Consider the following 22,170-nt stretch of genomic DNA (forward strand, 5'->3'; position numbering starts at 1 on the left):
CCAGCAATTTTGAAAGTGAACAATTTAGCAGTGACACATGTCGACATGAATCGAAATTACAAGAATAAAAGGAGAGCAACTCGTCTCCAATAGCAAAAGCTGAAAGTTACGGAAGTGAGTGATCAGAAGAAAAACGCGTTTGGAGGTGACGAGCGAGCCGTGAGAAAACAAACAGGCAGGCGAGGGGGGCTTGATGCTCTGGGGGTCCTTCTTGTGTGTGACCAGACTGAATTGGAGTCAATTCAGAGTTCAATCATGTCTTCCATCTTGTGCGCTGCCAAATTCTGCCCAAGAAAAAGAGGCCGGGACATTCGGGCCCTGCTATACATTCATGGCCACACGCGGCACAGCTCACAGACAACAAAACAACTTTCACCCGCTTACGACAATGAAAATGGAATATTCAGAGGAATCGAACTCGACACTGTATCGGCCGAAAATGGTCGGGAAACAATCATTTTGGGGAGTTTTTTTTTTTTTATTTAGGCTTTAAGCTCATTATATGAAACACTCCAACAATTCTGCTGTTAGCTTGGTCTGTCCTACAAACTGGTAATAATCTGTGTTTCAAATACGTACAACTGAACTTTCTGTTTTTGCTCATTTTTAAAGTGTCGTATACGTTGCGAACAGATATGTAACGGCCACAATATAATAAGCAGCCACTGTATATACTTTGTATAACAATAACGGATGTTGACAAGGGAATGAACGTGTCAAGAGCTGGAAAGTGACACTGCCAACTAGAGGTCTGGCATGCATATTACAATCTTTACCAGCCATTTTTGTATTTCTCACCAAAACACTCAATTGTGTGAGTGTCAATGTTATACTATCATTTCCTAACTGAATGATTATCATCCGCCGTAAATAAGCCCCCCCCCCCCGTCCCCCCCTTGTAGCTTTGTGCAGCTCCTCAGCAGCTCCGCCCCTCTCACTCAGATGTGCATGCCAAAAAAAAAAGAAAAGAGAATCGAAAGGGTCCAGCATTAGCAGCAGCAACTATGTGACAGACAGACAACGCGGACCGTCGGTTCTGCTTGCAGGTTTCTGCCTTGGCAAAACCGAACCACCTCCACCACCTCAGCATCACAGCAGCGATTTTTAGGTAGGCTTTTGTTTTTCTTCTTCTTCTTCTTGTTCCGACATGCATCCACCGGCTCTTCTTCCCATTCAAGGCATCGCGATCAGCATCTGTCTGCACGCGCGCACACAAAAATGCATTCAAAAGAAAAGAAAAGAAAAACAATAACAGCGTTTGCATAAATTGCACGCTGTGCACGAGCTCTTTGTCCCGGTCGCGCGCATCCAAGCTGCATTCCCACACGAGGGGCGCGTGCACGTCGGTGAAGCTTTCTGCGCGTGCACGCTGCTGTACACAACATGTTTATGATTCAATCAAATCAGCGCTCAGCTCATTCGGCGAACTGACTGCGTGGTTTGGAAAGGAAGATCACAAATGGAGATAAAACTTGTTCTTATCTCAAGCAATTTGTCAATTGTGGCCAGTGTGGCAAGACTGCACTTCAATGAACTCTGTAGGTTTAAAATCATGCTTCAGAATGTGCTGCTGTTTTGGTTAGCAGTCAAGTTCCGTTGAATGGAGACGATTTGTTAGCATCTTTACGATAATTGAATTGTCCTCATTTGCCACAGCTTTCAGAAGCGCTGCAGTAGAACTCAATTTATTTTCCTGTACAGCCACACAAATGCATTCATTCATTCATTCATTCATTCATTTAATCCGAAAGGCTGGCTAAGTGCTTTGGAAATGAAGGCTAATTATTGGACTTCATGGTCGCCAAAAGAATAAATGTATGTTCAGAAAATGTGAAAGTCACGAACACGTAGCGATCAAGAAAAAAACAAACTTTAAAGAACACGTTTAGAAATAATGATGAAAAGGAGCGACATGTTTTTCCCAACTTGGTTTGGTGTTCAGAAAAGCAGGAGGAGGCACGACCGGTCGCTTCACACAGACTGATCTGGAGTTGGCTTCAGGGTTCAAAGTTCGAGCTGTTGATGACCGGCATTGATTCACGTTATGTTTATCGCATGATGCCTTTGCAAATCCCATCATGATCAGTCCCATTGATCGGAATACCAAAACTACTCAGTGTGAATTAGCCTAGCGCAGTAATTGATTGAAAATATAGCCACATAGCATTTATGCTAATGGATTTGACACAAAATTCAACAACACAAAAATGAATTTTGAAAAGAAACAACACAACAAAATGTAGGTAACGTGACTTGCTAAGATTAAACCTCTCACAGTCACAATGAAAAATGCTCAAATATTTCCAAAAACAAATGAACGGACTCACCTTTGACCTTGCTGTGGCCCGCAGCTTGTCTGAACGATGCAACTTCCTGCGACTCATCCGACTTGTTGCAAATTTCTCAGAGGTGGCAATGTGTTGTTTTGCCAACAGGGCTGAGTGAAAACCCAAGAACATGACCAATCTTTCAACTTCTTCATCGGCTGCCACCATGAGTCGCCTCCCGATACACTGAAATAGGCGCCAGCACCCCCTTGTGAGGAATGAGTGCTCTAGAAAAGGGATGCATGGATTCTTCATGGTGAAATCGAATTTTATGAAGTGGGGACAGGCATCAAATTGGATTTTGCCATTTGTTTAAGGTATTTATTAAATATGCAATCAGAGTGGTGGGCACTTTGATAAAAAACAAAAAAAAAAAAAAATAAATCATCTTTTTTTTTTTTTTTTTGAAATTGATTCTAATGTTTGCTGTGCATTAATACATTTTATTTTCTGGGCAAGCAAATGCCACATTTGGCAGAATGGCACTTTTCTAAGATAACACATGCACATGCGTTTCCATATGACTTCGACTCTATTTTTTATTTTTGAGGAAAAGATTAGAAATAGATCCCCAAAGGACTTAAAAAACGCTTACATTTAACTGGAGTTGTATTTCATAACTCAACTCCTTTCTACTTGGGGGTGCAAGTTATTATTTTATTTTTGTCACCTTTGACGAGACAAAGTCAGACCATGTGCTTGCTTCATATGTTTCCTTGAGAAGTTTTGAGGATGTTGACGACCGAGCGTGAACAGCAGTTAAGTGTGTATTTTTTTTGTTCTTTTTTTGCGGCTGCGTGTGTTGCGTTTGAAGTGCCTGCACGTCTGCCACCTTCAGGAAACTGCTGCTTTTCGCTTTCTCACTCAAGACGTGCTGGAGATCAAACGGTCGTTTTGAGGAAGTGTTGTAATATTTCACTAAAAATACACAAACTTGCGTCTCCACTTTCTGGTCGGCTGCAATGAAATGTGCTCTTGTAATGCATCAGGCCTGCACATGACAATGTCAGGAAAATGTGTTTGTCTTTTCATTTTCATGATCGGAGTCCGCTGAGCAGCTACTAAATTAAATATGGCAAGTGAAACTCATTCAAGCACTTCGAATGAGTTAAGGTGCTGCAAAAAAGTTCAACTAATGATGGACATTGATTAGTGTGTGTAATGTGACAATTGGTTCAATGAATATCTTTCAATCTTTTTTGATTATTGGCCTTGAGTGATTTCAGAGCAGATTAAAAAAGAAAAAGAAAAAATCCCACGCCAAGTTAAGTCAAGCCAATTTTCAAAACAGAAGGGACCACCTGCTCATGCAACAATCCCAGTAAGGAGAAGGAGCCAGATGGGCTGTCATGGTAAGACCAGCCCCTGCATGATGTGTACCTCTGATAAATTGAGGAAATGGCTGACATTGAGAAATCATACTAGTGGCGGAAAAACGCTGGATAAAAAAAAGAAAAAAAAAAGAAGAGAGAGCACAGAGGCAGTAATCAAGAACGGGTCCGAAACACAAGATCAATCGAGGCCGACCATGGGGGCAACATCACTTTTGCTATTTTGTATTTAATGTCACGATAACATTTGAAGCCTGAATTTGGGGCCTCTCGGACTTTGAAGAAGAAATTGTGTGAAACAATGAAAGATAAAATCATGTCGCATATCAAATTCAACTACAAGAAGATAGAAGCCATTTTTACATGCCCCAAACGCCAGCTAATTGAATGATCAAATATAGAAATTGGTTTTGTGCCACACAGTGAAATAATTCTGCTCTCTCACTCTGCTACTTCCTGCAAAACACACGAGCGACCATCTGAACTCATCTTACAAGTGTTCCCTTCATTGTGACACAAGAATGATTCCAATAGATCTTGTGCTTGCAGAGAAATCCTCTTTTTATTTTGGGGATGTCATTTTTGGAGCAAAAGCCTGACAATAGCGTCGGGCTTAAAGGCATAAGAACCTTGATTGGGTTTGCTGAATCGGAATTTCTTCGACTTCACGTATTTGGCAGTTGTGAAGCCGTTTTAAAAAATGGAACCACCACCTACAGAACTGGAGTGGAATTATTTATCACTCATTGAAAGTGGGTCATTCCCCTCCATACAAAGTGGCGCTAATAAATATGATAAGTCGTGCGGATCGGATGAAAACAGTTCCGATGAGTCTTTCACACCTCCAATGCTGCCAAAGGTTTTTGTGAAAATCAGTGGCTAGAAAAGGACGTTTTGAAGGCCGATTGGCTGTCACACAGCAGTGCAGTAACTAATGAAATGTATAATTGCAGTCAGTGATGAGCCGATAACATCGTTAGTCACAGATTGTGGCGGCGCACAGGAAGTCCGACTTGATGGCCACTTACTGTATGTGGCAATGAGCATCAGTCATGCAAACGGCTTTCATGCTTTCATTTGCCTTTTTGCTGTATCACTGGACAGCATTTGCATGTTTTGGGAGAACGTCTGATATTTTGGTCGTTTTGCTGTAAAATTCTTGTCAAAAATGTGCCATAAAATGCACACTTATCCAGCAATTAGTTTAGGAAATGTTTCAATCTTTAATAAATCCGATAGTGGCACAAGTTGTTCCAGGCTACTTTCCGTCAACAAATTTGAGTCTTTCTTAAACATTATTGTCATGTCAGTCAATTGTTTCATTTTATAAACTGTGACACCATTTTTTGTGTAACATGTCAAAAGTAAATAAATACAATGACTTAAATATTAAGTCCAGTTAGATCAATATTAATATTCCTCAGAAATTGCGTGCTTCATAAAGTCGAAACATAAAATATGTTTTAAAATGTTAAAATGATTCTATTTGTCATAGAAACGTATGCAGAACTGAGTCAGTTGCTGGACAGATAAATTGTCTTACACAAGTAAAAGTTCAGCTCATGAGTCTTCTTCGCCATACTTATGAGGCACGCCCCCTAGTGGCCCGCCAAGTAATTTCTCAATAAGTAATTAACAATGGAGCCATTATAGTGGCTGTATATTAACTACAAATATCGCAATACTTATATCGATATATCGTCACACTCCTAAATTGTGCATGCGAATAACATGGACCCGTTTATTAGAAGTGGGCAGATCGTTCCAAATATCGATATTATTGATACCAAGTCATTATGGATATCGGCACTAAAATATCGATTTTGTCGTTTAGTTTCAGTTTGGCTCTTTTATGCACTGCTGCCGGTTGGTCAAACAGATAACGAGCATGTCACAGTCGTGTTTCGATCGTGTGACATCACGTGACATCGTTTCTCATCTTTGCAGTCGATTGCATGAACACGTACAGTTTTGAACTTGAAAATATTTGAACAGTATATATGATAAAGTATTTGTTGAAATTTGTTCATATGATCACTTTGTGCACTTTAAGAAAGTTCAAAAAGAAGCCCTAACCCCCAATGGCGTCATCAGATGTTCTACATGTCAAACATGCGAGCGGGGCAAGCGTGTCCACGTGAAAAAAAAAAAAAGTCTCCACTCGGCGTTGGGATCCTAAAAACGCTGGTATGTAATTTGCCTGCTGGTGGAAGCCGCAGGAGAAGTTTCCCCTCTCATCACTTGCAGGCCTCATCTGTGCCGGAGCATCAGAGACGAGTGGGCGGGGCTCTGTGGGAAGGTGGAGGTGTAATTTCAGATGCTCGCTAACTGACCAGAGCGGCAGTTACGTGAGCTTCAAAAGCGGCGGCCGCAATCATCGGGACCAGCTGTGCCCCCCCCCCGCAACCGGACGATCGTCGCAACCGGCCGATCGTCGCAACCGGACGATCGTCGCAACCGGACGATCGTCGCAACCGGACGATCGCCGCAACCGGACGATCGTCGCAACCGGACGATCGTCGCAACCGGCCGATCGCCGCAACCGGACGATCGTCGCAACCGGACGATCGCCGCAACCGGACGATCGTCGCAACCGGCCGATCGCCGCAACCGGACGATCGCCGCAACCGGACGATCGTCGCAACCGGCCGATCGTTGCAACCGGCCGATCGTCGCAACCGGACGATCGCCGCAACCGGATAATCGCCGCAACCGGACGATCGCCGCAACCGGACGATCGCCGCAACCGGCCAATCGCCGCAACCGGACGATCGCCGCAACCGGATAATCGCCGCAACCGGCCGATCGCCGCAACCGGACGATCGCCGCAACCGGACGATCGCCGCAACCGGCCAATCGCCGCAACCGGACGATCGTCGCAACCGGCCGATCGTTGCAACCGGCCGATCGCCGCAACCGGACGATCGTCGCAACCGGCCGATCGCCGCAACCGGACGATCGCCGCAACCGGACGATCGTCGCAACCGGCCGATCGTTGCAACCGGCCGATCGTCGCAACCGGACGATCGCCGCAACCGGATAATCGCCGCAACCGGACGATCGCCGCAACCGGACGATCGCCGCAACCGGCCAATCGCCGCAACCGGACGATCGCCGCAACCGGATAATCGCCGCAACCGGCCGATCGCCGCAACCGGCCGATCGCCGCAACCGGACGATCGCCGCAACCGGCCAATCGCCGCAACCGGCCAATCGCCGCAACCGGACGATCGCCGCAACCGGACGATCGTCGCAACCGGCCGATCGTTGCAACCGGCCGATCGCCGCAACCGGACGATCGCCGCAACCGGACGATCGTCGCAACCGGCCGATCGTTGCAACCGGCCGATCGTCGCAACCGGCCGATCGCCGCAACCGGACGATCGCCGCAACCGGACGATCGCCGCAACCGGCCAATCGCCGCAACCGGCCAATCGCCGCAACCGGACGATCGTCGCAACCGGCCGATCGTTGCAACCGGCCGATCGCCGCAACCGGACGATCGCCGCAACCGGACGATCGTCGCAACCGGCCGATCGTCGCAACCGGCCGATCGTCGCAACCGGACGATCGCCGCAACCGGACGATCGCCGCAACCGGACGATCGTCGCAACCGGCCGATCGTCGCAACCGGCCGATCGTCGCAACCGGCCGATCGTCGCAACCGGACGATCGTCGCAACCGGCCGATCGTCGCAACCGGCCGATCGTCGCAACCGGACGATCGTCGCAACCGGCCGATCGTCGCAACCGGCCGATCGTCGCAACCGGACGATCGCCGCAACCGGCCGATCGTCGCAACCGGCCGATCGCCGCAACCGGACGATCGTCGCAACCGGCCGATCGTCGCAACCGGCCGATCGCCGCAACCGGACGATCGTCGCAACCGGCCGATCGTCGCAACCGGCCGATCGTCGCAACCGGACGATCGCCGCAACCGGACGATCGCCGCAACCGGACGATCGCCGCAACCGGACGATCGTCGCAACCGGACGATCGTCGCAACCGGCCGATCGTCGCAACCGGCCGATCGTCGCAACCGGACGATCGTCGCAACCGGCCGATCGTCGCAACCGGCCGATCGTCGCAACCGGCCGATCGTCGCAACCGGACGATCGTCGCAACCGGCCGATCGCCGCAACCGGCCGATCGTCGCAACCGGCCGATCGCCGCAACCGGCCGATCGCCGCAACCGGCCGATCGTTGCAACCGGCCGATCGTTGCAACCGGCCGATCGTCGCAACCGGCCGATCGCCGCAACCGGACGATCGTCGCAACCGGCCGATCGTCGCAACCGGCCGATCGCCGCAACCGGACGATCGTCGCAACCGGCCGATCGTTGCAACCGGCCGATCGTCGCAACCGGACGATCGCCGCAACCGGATGATCGCCGCAACCGGATGATCGCCGCAACCGGACGATCGTCGCAACCGGACGATCGTCGCAACCGGCCGATCGTCGCAACCGGCCGATCGTCGCAACCGGACGATCGTCGCAACCGGCCGATCGTCGCAACCGGCCGATCGTCGCAACCGGCCGATCGTCGCAACCGGACGATCGTCGCAACCGGCCGATCGCCGCAACCGGCCGATCGTCGCAACCGGCCGATCGCCGCAACCGGCCGATCGCCGCAACCGGCCGATCGTCGCAACCGGACGATCGCCGCAACCGGCCGATCGCCGCAACCGGCCGATCGCCGCAACCGGCCGATCGTCGCAACCGGACGATCGCCGCAACCGGACGATCGCCGCAACCGGCCGATCGTGGGATTTGCCACGCGAAAGGCGCCGACTTAGCCACCTTTTACAAGGGCTGTATGTTGAATTAGAATTGGCCACTAATTGACCAAAATGGAGGTAAATATGTCAATATGGATTGAAGGATGCAGAGAATTAGAATTATTAAAGGCAAACTGTGTTTTTGTGCATTTCTTGTATGCAATATTGTGGCCAGTGATGTTTATTTATCGGCTATTTACGTTGGAGCTTCTTAAGCAGGGACTTGGCATGTGCGAGCCGCTTATTGTGTATCAAAGTAGTGCCGTAAGTCGCTAATAGGCTGCTAATCGGAGTCCATGTTTGGCGTTTAGAGTTCACGTAGATGATACGGGTTAAGATGTCGGAAAGTGGATGCGGAGCTTTGCATTTTTTTTTAGCAGTTTTTCTTCCCAATACAATAGTCATCATGCAAAACACATTTGTAGGCGCTGACAAAAGCAATTTTAACTATTGTTTCTCTTTTTACATTAGTCATTTTTCATAGTCAAATGAATAGTGGTGTACAGTATACAAGAAGTAATTCAAATGAGAAAACGGCTTCAAAATCATTTTGGACTTTGTACTGGCCAATTTGATGTTATGGAGATAAAATGGCAAAATTAGCATTCCAGTAGACTGCCATGTGATGGCTCCACAATGTTGCAGCATTCATGTTTGTCTTTGCATGAGCCACACGATTTAATTGGCATTCCCGGCAGGAATTTTCATTGATCTTATGTATATGGAAATATTATGCTTTAAGTGGGATGGACTGGCAACCAATCTAAATTGCACCCTGTAGCTTGTAGCATATAATTACACAAGTGTGGAACTGTCAATGTGTAGAAAACATTTTTGACTGGCAAACTCAAATATGTATTTCCAAATGCATTTGAACCATATAGCATGCTTTAGCTCAGGCTAAGCCGTATGATCATTCTAATGTTGGCAGGTTTGCCACATAGTTGCCTTAAATACTCAAAGAGCCATTTGGAGCCTCCATGCTACTAACGTTGCTCTCGCAAGATGAATTCGCGCTGTAGTTGTGAGTTCACAAACGCGGGAGAATCCGTCTTGAATCGCAGAAAACTGCCGTTCCTGAACCACTGATGGTTTGGACCAATCACGGAGCGACATTGTGTTTGGGGGCGGGATATGCAGCTGTGACGAAACCAGGAAGTCAGCGCCGACGCCGGAGCTAACAAACAAACCTAACACGGACAATGAATTCTGTTCTCGCAGAATGACTCAGCGTTTCCTTGTTGAATGTTGCGAGACAGTATGAGAGGCGCTTCGTGTGCATTTCTAGCTTGAAGATGTTTGCGCTTTTTCAACCATGTAGGATGTGGCATCGTCCAATCAGCTGGAATTATTGTACAGAATGTCCCGCCTTTTCCCAACCAAACTACTGTGGAGCGGCACCATATCCATCTGGCTGTTGCCAGGTTCGTCCGCCACGGGTGCGCAGGGAAAACGCTCAACTCAACTGGGATAGGCTCCAGCTCACCCTCACCCCGAACGAGGAACTCAAATGGCAAAGTCTCGAGGTCAACACGTCAGCAATCCCAATGAGCCGAAATCAAAGAAGGGCTAATTAGCGCTCATGTCGCCGCAACAAAGAGTTGAACTCTGACCGGACTTTCTCCGCTCGCTCACATCAAACGGCGTCCCCGGCGGCTCCCTTGGCGGGATTTATGGGCCGTAACGCGAGGCCGTATTTCCCGCTGGCGCGGTGAAAGGCTGTCGTCAATGTCCCGGGATGCGTTCGGCAAGGTCGGGATGATTCAACTCTTGTGTTTCTCCACCGAACTTGTGGCGAAATGGCGTCTGCAGCTTGAACAAGTTTGACATTGTTCTTCTCTTGAGGACGGAAGGAGCTGCGCTCTGCTCTTGTAATTCCGACGAGCTCGAGCACTTCACGACGGCCGCTAATTGGTGACCTTGCTGCGCTTGTAGGTGCCCATCTGCAGCATAAAAAAAGTGATCTGATGGGAGCTGTATCAAAAAAAAGAAATCTGTATCCAAGGACTATAATGCTACACGAAAGAGCGGAATTGTGAATAGTTACCTTTGACCCTTTGAAAATGGCTGCAATTCCAAAATGATCCATACAACCTGTTCAATGACATCTGAACGTCTGCACCTTCATCCCATGTTGATCGTGGTGCTGCATACACTCCAAATCCTAAATTGTCGAAAGTTGGGCAAGTTCTCGCCTCCCTGCAACAATCTGCCGGATCATTAATGGCCTCTTAAGAGCACGATTAATGACTTTCACAACACTTGTTTGCAGAAACGGACGTTTGCGTTACATTGCCAGTGTGATCGCTTCTGAGGTGGTTGTCGGAGGAAGTCGGACTTCAGCTGCCTCAGTGGGATCACTTTGTCCTGCTCTGACCTCGGTGGACCCTGAATTGCGTGTCGAATCCTTCCACAGTCCAAAGAAAATAGATCTTTCTTGTTTGTTTTGTTCTCATCAGCACATTTTTGGTTGAGCAGTTTTTAACAATGGAGCTGTGTAAAAAAAAAAGGAGGTAAGATAAGGGATAAGTATACAATATAAGGATAACAATAATATGTACTGCAATAATACATTGGATTGTTGCATTATGTCTTTTTTCTCCATGAATCTAGTATGGCCCTCAGAGGACGTTCTGTTCTGTGCTTGAGCCTTTCTTCACTTAGCAGCCTCCTTGAATACATTAATACCGTGGTGAATGAAATGAGAATCCTGGTGTAAAAAAAAGAGGCAAACGCAAACAGGATTATCATCAACTCACCACTTGCCCTCAGCATGAAGGAGAATTTCATCACCTTCTCTTCTCTCTCTCTTTTGGTGCGCCATCACTGGGCTCATCGTGCGATGGCTTCCGTAAGAATGCATCTTTTTCACTCAAACTTTTCATTGGTCAAAAAAGCACGATGTGTTGTATATTATCTGGTCCAGTGTGCATGTGCAGTCCTACCGGTAACCATCGTTTCCGGTTCTGCTCCTGCCACAGTCGTTACTGAGTGGAATTTTCTCTCGAGACACTTTTTAAATTGTCCACTATTTTGCTGTTCAAAGTTGGATGCACTCCGCAGGCAAACTTCGATGAAAAATGTACTCAATCACGCAGGCGCTTGATTCTGATGTTTTACATTTACATGTCAGTTTTCTCTTAGAAATTAGCATGGGGCCGCCATCTTCTTTGAATTGACATCTCGTCATCCCTTCGCGAGAACGATACTTATCACAAGTGCAGCTTATTTATCACCATGGATTGTTACTGATTTAGGAGTGACTCTGTAATATGTTTATAGCCACACTAGTTAGCCAGCCAAAACTCCTTACTAGCTAGCCAGCTAGCTGTGGCGTAAGTAGCAATGAGCGTGCCTGAATATGCAATGTAAGCTGAGCTTTCTAGCGGTATTTTTTTTTTAATGTTACAATGTGTGACCGGCGTGAAGTGAACTGTGCCGCCAGCTTCCAATAGCTGTTGGGAGAGAAGAAAACGAGTGCATTGATTGTTTAGCACTGGTGAACTGTCAACCAAGATTAGCATTAGCAATTCATACCCAGCCCCTATAGCCCTCTTAACCAAGATTGACAAGTAAGTAGCAATTAAATTTTGTGAAATGTATTTTCTATATTTCAATTTATTTGTAGCGCGTTTTGTTTTGTTTTGTTTTTTAATTTTGACAATCTAGTTGCCCTAGACGAGTCAAAGGCGCAGATGCAGTATCTGTATTGGCTGTTGAATTACGACGTCTACGCCTCGATTTTAAATATCTGTAACTCCGGTTTGTAATTCAAATTGCGGATATCTACAACATCACTTCCCCAAGTTTACTCGATTTCAGATATCTGAAAGGGGACATGTAAATATGTTGAATTCATGATGTCTTGAACTGGAATTACGACTAGTCAGAATTAAATCGTCCGCATATCAGACATGAGTAAACACATATCGACAATTTAATCACGTCCAACCCAATTTTATTTTATTTTATTTTTTTTTAAGGTGGAGTGCCATCGCCTCCCCAATCCAACGAGGGCTGGAATTTCTCGTAGTGGTTCATTAAGGGATGAGAGATCCGCGGTCAGTGTAGCCAACAGTGAACTTCAAAAGTAAGTAAGCTTTGATGTCGGTCGTCATGTTTCTGCAAGCCCGTGCTGATGAAAATTTCATCCAGATATTCGTCTGCGGATGGTTAGAGAAGGCTTCTCAACATACCGTACCTTCTTCTTAAGCTTTTGGAAATAGTCAGTTCTTGTTTTGGGCACGTAGCGGAACACTCGCCTGATGTCGGGGCAGCAGCTTGTGTTGGGGCTCGGTCCAAGATTTCGTTGGCTTGCTGCCCCAAATCATCGATGGAATAAACAGTACGCCCGGTTGAGACGGTTGAGCGTGAATCCACGCCATTCAGCCTCGATCGCTCAACTCAATAAATTCTACACAGTCAATAGAATTCTTCAGAAATGGATTATTGTGCCCATCGCCGCTCCTCAATTTGCATCCTTTCTTTGCATTTTTGCCCAGCAACAACTCTCAACATCGTATTGTCGGCAGCATGCTAGACTTTGCTTGAAAGTGAACATAGCAAAGCAGAGTGCCAGACAAACGAGTCTGAAGACCAACAGGCCTGAACTTGCTGGGAATGAGTTCACACAACAGCTTCCAATTCTGACTTTCTTTTCTGTGTCCTGCTCTGGAGGACTTTCCATTGTAAGATTTGTGGCAGGCGCACGCAAATAGACGTGCAAATAATGAATACGTTTGTGTGTGCTTTTTCTTCTTCCGACGACTCAGGTTGTGAATGTTGGAGCTGCTGCGTATTGTTGCAAATTCCGTGTTATGTTCAAAGTCTCGGGAAAAGCACCCATTCATTCATGTGCTTGTGTTTGTGTGCAAAAAGGATGTTGTTGCCTCGCAGCGATGTACCTGCTTGTTTGTCGCCCGCCTCAGCTGCTCACAGGCGAATATTAAAGCTTTATTTTCGGAGATGCGGGCAAAAAGCTCCACTTTGAGTCTTCAATACTTCATGAAGAACAAGGCCATCATCGGTCAGCGTTTTAGTCAACACAACGTGTGCTCATTTACCCGTGTGGTCATTTTGCCTTGATCTTATTTGCCAGTCAAATCATTGAAGTTATTTGATTAACCGTTGGAGTCACTGGGTTAACTCTTTCGGAGGTGTAACTGTTAGAGAAACGTCAAGTCAAGCTGACACTATTATTATTAACTATGTTTTTCCTTTATTCCCTCCATGGCTGAGGACTTGCGCTTTAAGCCACCAACCAGAATGTGTAACATTTTTACACTCCTTGATACGAGTGTAAGTGATTACGGAAACCTGCAATCATCTGCTGGTAGGTGCGGACGAGACGAGACGAGACGAGACGAGACGAGACAAGACGAGACGAGACGGTCTGTTCTGACCTCGCTACTATTGAGGAGGACGATTTCATAGAACATTGCTGGAACAAGTCATGGAAAAGTTTCTTCTGCAAAGAAAATGTTTTTCTTTTGTGGTTTGCTTCTGCTCTGAGATCTTCCTGTCCATTCACGAGTATGTATGGAAAGGCCATCAGCAAAGACCACCCCCATAGGAATCCTGCCTGCCTTTCATTGTGTGACGACTTCTTTCCCCGTTTGGATCCTGGATTTCCTTCCGGGTAGGCCGAGATCCTCCCAACATGCAAGTTAGGCCATCAACTCGCCCCTGTGACTGACTGATGGTCCGTCCAGGGCTCACCTGGGAGAGGCTCCGTTACCACTGTAGCTCTGCAAAAAAAAATAAAAAATGGATGCACGGATGGAATGACTCCCTTGAATGTAGAACCACAAACAGATGGCGGACTGATGAATAGTCTGACGATAGCACAGTTTAGCTGAGCTTGCAAAGCAACTAAAACATTCTTTGGGACTGTTATGGTTTGGGTTTTTGTTGCTTTTGTCGGCGTTTTGCGTTTGTCATGTTTCTGTTTGTGCTTTGTGGTTTGTCTCCCCTGCTCTCGTTATTGTTAACCTTGTCCACCTGCGTGTGTCTTCCCCTTCCAGTGTATCGACCAATCAGCTTCCCCTGCCAATTCGTCTGTGTGTATTTAGTCAGCTATTTTCCATTTGCTTCATTGTTGTTGTCACGTTTCCCTCGAGTCGTGCTTCCGGTTTTTGGTTAAGAATTTCCGCCAATGTTTTGTATGAGTCTTTTTGTTTTATTCCTTTTTGCTGCCAGTTTCTTGTTTCTGGTTAATGAAATCCTTTTTGAATGCACCTCTGCCTCCAAGCGCTTTTCCCTGCATCTGCGTCCACCATCGCCACCACACCCATCCATGACAGCGTGCATTGCATCATGTCAATGTATCAATTTTGTTCTTTCATAGTCAGCAATGAGCAATATCATCCACGCGATGACACGAGTGAGTGAGTGAGTTGGTCTGCCACCTCATCCCTTGTGCTCAACATGTTCCTCTACTTAGTCTGTCATAGAGGTCGTATGTCACGCAATTATCCCTACGTGGCCTGTGAACATTTATCTCGTCTTTCTTTGAATTACACACGCGCCGTCACAGGAACTCAAGTGTGAGAAAATGCTGATGTGACGTTTTGAGACATTTTCCAGCATCGCGATGAAATGCTGACGTCCGCTTACAGAGCAGGGAAAGTGAATTGTGAAATTTGTTTCTAAATATTACAACATGATGACGGACTGACAGCTACAAGCTCCTCCAAAAGTATTTGGCTTTGGTTTCAGAACTGCAGCTTTGATTTTATGCTATTTACATCAAGAACATCTCCACAATTTGGCTTTTCTTGCCGTTCCAAAACATTTGGAGGGAACTATTGAAAAATGGATGCATAGAAGTTATGTGAAAAAGCTGCTAAATTATGTCCGCTAATAACAAAGCAATTATTTTCAAAGACTAAATTCTGCGAAGAAGTTTGAGAGGAATAAATTCACTAAACGTCTTTGTTTGACAATCTTCAGCAAATTCCATGAAGATAATTCCCGATAATTCACGCAAGCTTTAATAATCGAACGTTTCGTAACCGTCAACAAAACAAAGAGCCAAACGGCATCTCGAGAGGAAAACGGAAAACGCAGCTCAGTGAGCATTCGTATGACTTACACGAATTCAAAGCCAAATGCCATAAAAAGGTTCAAGTGAACTCATCGTTTGGGGGCTTTTAGTCATCTTTCTCTTTTTTTTTCATCTTGCTTCCAAAATGTTTGTCCATCTGTATGCTTTTGTTGTTTGACGCTCGTCGCCGCCACCTGAATGGCGCCAGGTGAGGGCAACTTCACGCACATCGGGGATGTTATTTGCTCAGCTGTGTCGTATTTGTTCAAGTGAGCGAGTGTCAGACTTGTTTGAAAGTCGGATTTTCCCACTGGGAAGCGTTTGACCTCCCGGAGACGTGTTGGAAGTGCATCCGAATCACGGCTCCCACCTGATGTGGCCCTTTTTTGCAAAGCACGCCACTTTCGATATGCAATCGCTCCTCTTCGGCCCAGTCGCTTCTTGCCGGAACTTGACGGAGGTCAGTCAGCGTTTGAGCTTTGGCCTCCCGTGCGGCCGAGGCCAGTTGGTGCGTGTGCGCGCATGCGCATGCGGATGCGGAGGGTCAAAGGTGACGTCGGTTTACGTGAGTGGCAGCGTTTCTGCTGCACTCTGCAAGTCCCGGCAGGACCGACAGGAAACTGTAATTACGACGACAGCTTTCACTTTGACAAGACGGACAAAATCCTATCGCACGTTAAGAGACCATCTTTTTATAATTATGTTTAGCTACATCAGGTGTATTTAAAGCTTCACTCATTCACTTCCTTTTCTGTGTACAGTTAAACTTCTATTTCAGACATGTCTGAAAACAATTAACATCACCTTTCACCCCGTGACTAAATCGTTTGGCACATTTTGAGTCACTATATATTTCATAAGTGTCGTGTTGAAATGGTTCCATAACATTTCCTGTATTAACTTTTCAAAGTCATTTATAGAGGGCCTTGAGAGACAAGTAAGGCTAACTGATTTTGAAAGCTGATTTTGAAAGCTGGCCTGGGAACACTTTGGGGTCGCGCCGGCCGAGCTGCTTGAAGTGGCTGGGGAGAGGAAGGTCTGGGTTTCCCTCCGAAAGATCCGACCTTGGATAAGTGGAAGTAAATGGATGGATGGATGCTTTTCATATGACAACAATGATCTGTGGCATGTTTTTAATTTGCCCGATGGAAAAAAACTCCTAACATTGGGACATACTTGCCATTTATTGGAGAGTAAAGATATGTTGTCTCACAAACGTAGACATACCAGACCAGATCTTCCTTCCTTATGATCTTTCTTCCTTTCTCCTCCAGCTGACGTCTCGGCTGTCTGACCCCTGACCTCCCCTCCTGCTCCAGCTGCAGCTGCAGGGCTTTGTTGTCGGCGAGCGCCGCTCAGTAATGAAGTCCAGCATGAGGCAGTGGAGGCGGCTGGTGTTGGTGGGAATGCTGGCCTGGGTTCTCATCTTTCTCGCCCTTTTCTCCTACTTCCTGGACGCCAGCGCGAGCAAGTCGCCGACCTCCGCCGGCTCGCTGCTGTCCCAGCACGCCGACACCCGCCGCCTGGCCTCCATTCAGGCCACCCGTCAGCAGAACGCCGTCTCCGCCTTGCCGGAAGCTGAGCCTCGCACCGGCACCGGCGCGCCCCACGCCGATGACGGCAGCCGGGAGATCAGCCGGCAAGATTACACGGACCCCCAGACTCTGGCCGCCTGGTCTTCTTTCGGCACAGAGAACGTGGGCTCGCACTCGGACCCGGCGGCCCAAAGCCGCGAGATGACCTCCCAAACGACGGAATGTCAAAGCAGAGCGGAGGAGCAGGAGGAGGAAGAGGAGAGAGAAAACGCAGATGAAGTCAAGACAAACAGGATAGGAAGCGAAGGCGTCCGGACGGCCGGCGACGCCTCCTCCAACCCGGAGGAGAACTCCTCCTCCAAGTCGGCGTCGCCGCTGAAGCGCGCATGGCGGGGCCGCTTGTCCACCGACATGCTGGACCCGAGGCTGCGGAGGGCCCGCAACGAGTACATGAAGGCCAACAAACACCACGTGACCTACAAGGGGCCCCGCCGAGCCTCTCGAGGTGCCAAGGAGCTGCTGTGCCAGATGAAGGCTCAGGCCCGGCTGAGCACGGTGGACGGATCGGAGAAGCCCTTCTCCTCATTGGGATGGGCCCGAATGGTGCCGTCCGTCCCGCTGGAGCAGCTGCACGGCGGCTTCAAGACCTGCGCCGTGGTCGCCTCGGCTGGTGCCATCCTGCGGTCGGGACTGGGCAAAGAGATCGGTGAGTTGTCTTCATTTGGATTAGTAGGCCAGAGAAGGCGGATTTGTTTGGTTTTTTCCCCCACAGGTTATTTGAATCATGTATGACCATCAGGTCAAATTGATCACAAGGATACATTCTACTCAATTCAACTTTATTTATATCATACTTTGAAACAAACATTGCTGCGAGAAAGGGTAAGGCAAGTAATTTACACTGAGGGACAATTGGGAGCGCCCAATCAACCTGCCATGCACGTCTCTGGAATGTGGGAGGAGACCGGAGTACCCGGAGAAGACCCACGCGGGCACGGGGAGAACATGCAAACTCCACCCAGGAAGACTCGAACCCGAGTCCTCAGAACTGTGAGGCGGACGTGCTAACCACTCCATCACCGTTCCACCGTGATGTAAACAATGTATAAATAAAATATCTCCACTTGAGCCACATATGGTTCCACAAGGCACTATTTAGTGGGTTAGTCATTCGTGTCAATGCTTATTGTTGTTCCATTTCATTTATCTTCATACCTTGGAATGCATTTTTTGGTCCAAATAGTATGAAATGAGCAAACATGGGTCTGCATGGAAGCATTTCATAGTGATGGCAAAAAGGAATGTGAGGTGAGGATGTGAGTTGTCACGTAGTTGTCGCGTCTGTCGCTGCGGTCGACGGCTAACAGGAAGTGGTGAAGTGGTGAGGGTGATTTGCCGATGTGCGGAAAAACAAGCACTCATGAGAGCGGTCACAAATATTTTGGCTACTGTAGTCAGAGGTGGAAAGTTGATTATTCTCTTCACTCACTCACTGTAACATTTAATTCTTCTGCTCTGTAATTGTTTTCTTCTTTCTTTTGTCACCGTTGTCATGGCGACATTCTTGTGTCAAAGTCAGCCGGCGGTCACAAGGCGGAGCTTGGCCTTATTCAGCACCAATCCAATTGGAGACACATTTTTAGTCATGTTTTATACTTTGGCCAGTATGTTTCATGGGATTTCTAAATGAAAACAAAAATCGAAATAATTAAATAGATATTGAAATGAATAAATATTGAATGAATTATATACATTTGGAATGAAATACTCCATGACTCATTGAATTATTTGCTGAATTATAGACGCATTTCCTGTATTTATTTTGTTTTGGCAATTATTGATCATTAAACCCACTTTTTTTGCAGCAGATTTTCCAGTGAGTAACGGAAAACAAGTTTCCTTGAAAAAACCTGCAAATAATTGAATTTGTATTTGGAATATTTCCATTTGCACTAGCCAGATTTTGCATCAGCTCTAGTTACTGCACTGATTGATATGTCAAGCGAGGCCCGCGGTTGGAGGCGTGCACACCTTTCCAATGTGTACACACCCCAGTTGCTCGTGGGAAATCCATGACAGATGGCTCACTAGGGGGGAAAATGAGGCTTGCATCCCGTGCTCAGCAGCCCCCCTTCGCGCAACCCATCACATGGAGCCGCTTTGAATTTGACGGCTGAATGCAGAATACGTATTTTATATTTGGAATATTATTCATATTATTTTAATACATATTTCTGTTAACATCAACAGCATGCAGACTGCTTGCGCTTGAGATTGTTTGCGGCAGCTGTGCATCGAAGAAAAAAGGCCCTGAAAGATCAGAAAGTCGCCACAAAAACATCATGTATTAACAGTTGCTTATCAATGTATAGAGGCGTCCGCTCGAATGCACGCCACAACCCGATTAATACCCGATGAATGCATTGTTTACTTGAGAGGCCACAACTTGACCTACACCGCCAATGAATTCCTCTGTCCATCGTACACTTCAATAAATAATGGCAACAGCGACGCTATTACGCCATTTATAGGGTTTTGCATTATTTATTACACGGATCCAGCAAACTCTAAGCACAGTTATGTGTTTGTTTGGAATCAATGTGTCATTTTCTTTAGCTTTAGTTTGACTGTCAACTTCAACTGGGAGTTGCAATAAAAAGCTGGAAGCATCTTTTTTTTTTTTTTTGAAGATATGTTGACTACGTCAAACTGCTGCTTGTTGTGAGATGAGCCGAATTGAGTTAACGGCCACCATGCAGTGCTCATATCTAAAATTTCTGCGGCACATGGAGCCGCTTTGAATTTGACTGCTGAATGCAGAATACATCAAATCTGCAGGAATGAAACGTAAACACCAATTTACATTTCTGAACCTTCTACTTATATATTAGCTGGCAACCAGTTGAGGGTGTACCCTGCCTACTGCCCATAGACAGCTGAGATAGGCTCCAGCACCCCCCCCAGCGACCCTTGTGAGGAGCAAGCGGTTCAGAAAATGGATGGATGATTTGTTACTTGTAGGATGACGAATCATGGATTCCTGATGCCTTGTGCAATGTGTTACTGCCCTCGTGTGGCAACACTATAGACTGCAGCTTTAGATACAAAAGTTTTTTTTTTTTTTTTAACAAAAGTTAAAGCTACCTTTCAAACGCTCACTACAGTTTTGTGGGACGTTACTTTTGTTCAGTTAGTTCAGCTGGATATTTTTTTATATTAGTATAATAACATCCATTATTATTATTATTATTATTATTATTATTACAATACAGTGTACAATATTGCTACATTTACTAATGTATTTAAAAAATATTTAATGATATTTTTATTTGTTTGTATTTATTCTATTCTTGTGTTTTGATGTTGTATTTATTTGTAATTAATATATGTATTTACGGGAAGGCTTACGAAGAACGTTTAGGACTTAATCAAATGGTTGTTTTTTTTGTTTGTTTTTTATATTTCCCCATCATAAGAAAATGATATTTATATTGGTGCATACATTTTTTTTTCTTTTTGTTTTATTTTTTTAAGACCATTAAATAAGATTTTCAACTAAACTTTCTTTACACTACAGACAGTTTAGCTTTCATTCACAAAGTGTAAATATCATTTTGATTAAACATATGTTCATGTTAGCCCTGTAAATGAAAATAAACTTGAGAAAAGTAAGCTGGGCACCACATATAAAAATAGGATATAAAAAGTAGTCCATTTACTATTTAACATCCTCCGCCACTATATTGCCATCTTGTGGGCACTACATGTATTTGCACCAATTTCCAACTAAGGAAATGTGGAAGTCTTCAGTTACCATGACTGACCATTAGAGGGCAATCGTGTGACATGATTGTAACACTTGACGATGAAAATGTCTTCCTGTGCTTCTACTCAATCATGTTCAAATTTGAGTATGATTTCTTGCAGCATTTCATGCTTGAAAGATTTTCTTATGCAAATGAAGATCTCGAGCAGCCAAATTTGATACCGGGGGTCATTTTGAAACAGAAAACTTCTCTCTGATGAATGTGAAGGGACTTTCAGAAGCACTTCTGAAAACTGAATTGAATGCTATTCAAAAAGATTTTGAACTGTAATGATCAATATTGGCTTGCAGATATGGTATGAAATGAATGCTATTTTTTCAACACCTTGTCATGTACCAGACACAAATCAAACGAATTCTGAATGAATCTTCCGCGAGTCATCATCGTTGCTGGCCGTTTCAGTTTGTCACGTCAGGTGATTGATTGATTGATTGATTGATTGATTGATTGATTGATTGATTGATTGATTGATTGCCGTTTGTTTGTCATTTCAGATGCTCACGATGCCGTGTTGAGGTTCAACGCGGCGCCCACCGCCGGCTACGAGAAAGACGTGGGCAACAAGACCACCATCCGCGTCATCAACTCAATGGTGAGAACACGAATGATGATGATGATGATGATGATGATGATGATGTCATTTATGTCTCCACTTTCTGTAGCGCTCATCGTCATTCGGGTGTGCTGGAGCCAGTTTGAGAAGCAGAATGTTACCACTCACTTCTATTAATATTACAGATACAACTTGTATTCTTTATATTGTCTTCATTCTCATAACTTTATTTTGAATTAAAAGAACGAGTTTCTTCTCTGAGAGATGATATATATCATTATTATGAGTGACCGATATCCAAGCCAACATTAGTGCCGCTTCTTATATATCACGATCGACTGTACTCATACTTGTAAAAACGCAGCAATCCGACCCACTGGCACGACTTTGACCCGCCTCCTCACCTGCTCTGCTCTGCCATTGCTGAGGCTCATCGAGCGCATTGATTGGCTCCTTTTGTATCTTCCAGATATGATATTACAACTGGTCCACAAATATTGTGAAACGATCCACCTGGATTTGCGTGTTTCATGATGGTCCTCTTTCGAACTCAACTTTTGTCTTCATGTGCTCCAGTGAGCTTTAGCATCGAGCGGGACTCGCGACTGTTCCTGCATTTTCATGTGCATTTGATGGCATCGTTAAAACGAAGCGTGTCGGATTCCTCGCCAGGTTATGGCGAGTCCAGCGCATGGCTTCCAAAGCAGTTCTCTTTACAAGAATGTAACCTTGGTGGCCTGGGACCCTGCGCCGTACACGCTCAACATGCTCAAGG

The 22,170-nt window shown here is 46.0% G+C and overlaps 1 protein-coding gene across 3 annotated transcripts in view; it reads left to right on the forward strand.

Annotated features, from left to right (window-relative positions):
• The first annotated feature begins 962 nt into the window (after window positions 1–962).
• The window catches only part of st6gal2a (ST6 beta-galactosamide alpha-2,6-sialyltranferase 2a), a 32,277-nt gene continuing 11,069 nt past the window's right edge, over window positions 963–22,170 (forward strand). The window contains exons 1-5 of one of the 3 annotated variants that reach the window (XM_077536601.1): window positions 975–1,108; window positions 12,419–12,525; window positions 16,755–17,721; window positions 21,337–21,434; window positions 22,068–22,169. In XM_077536601.1, coding sequence (XP_077392727.1) covers window positions 16,842–17,721; window positions 21,337–21,434; window positions 22,068–22,169 — 1,080 coding nt within the window. In that variant the 5' untranslated portion in view covers window positions 975–1,108; window positions 12,419–12,525; window positions 16,755–16,841. Of the gene's footprint in view, window positions 1,109–12,418; window positions 12,526–16,006; window positions 16,156–16,754; window positions 17,722–21,336; window positions 21,435–22,067; window position 22,170 lie in introns of those variants that run through there. The other 2 variants (XM_077536600.1, XM_077536602.1) reach the window with 2 other exon arrangements.

This window comes from Festucalex cinctus, chromosome 11 (assembly GCF_051991245.1).
Source record: "Festucalex cinctus isolate MCC-2025b chromosome 11, RoL_Fcin_1.0, whole genome shotgun sequence".
Taxonomy (NCBI): Eukaryota; Metazoa; Chordata; class Actinopteri; order Syngnathiformes; family Syngnathidae; genus Festucalex; species Festucalex cinctus.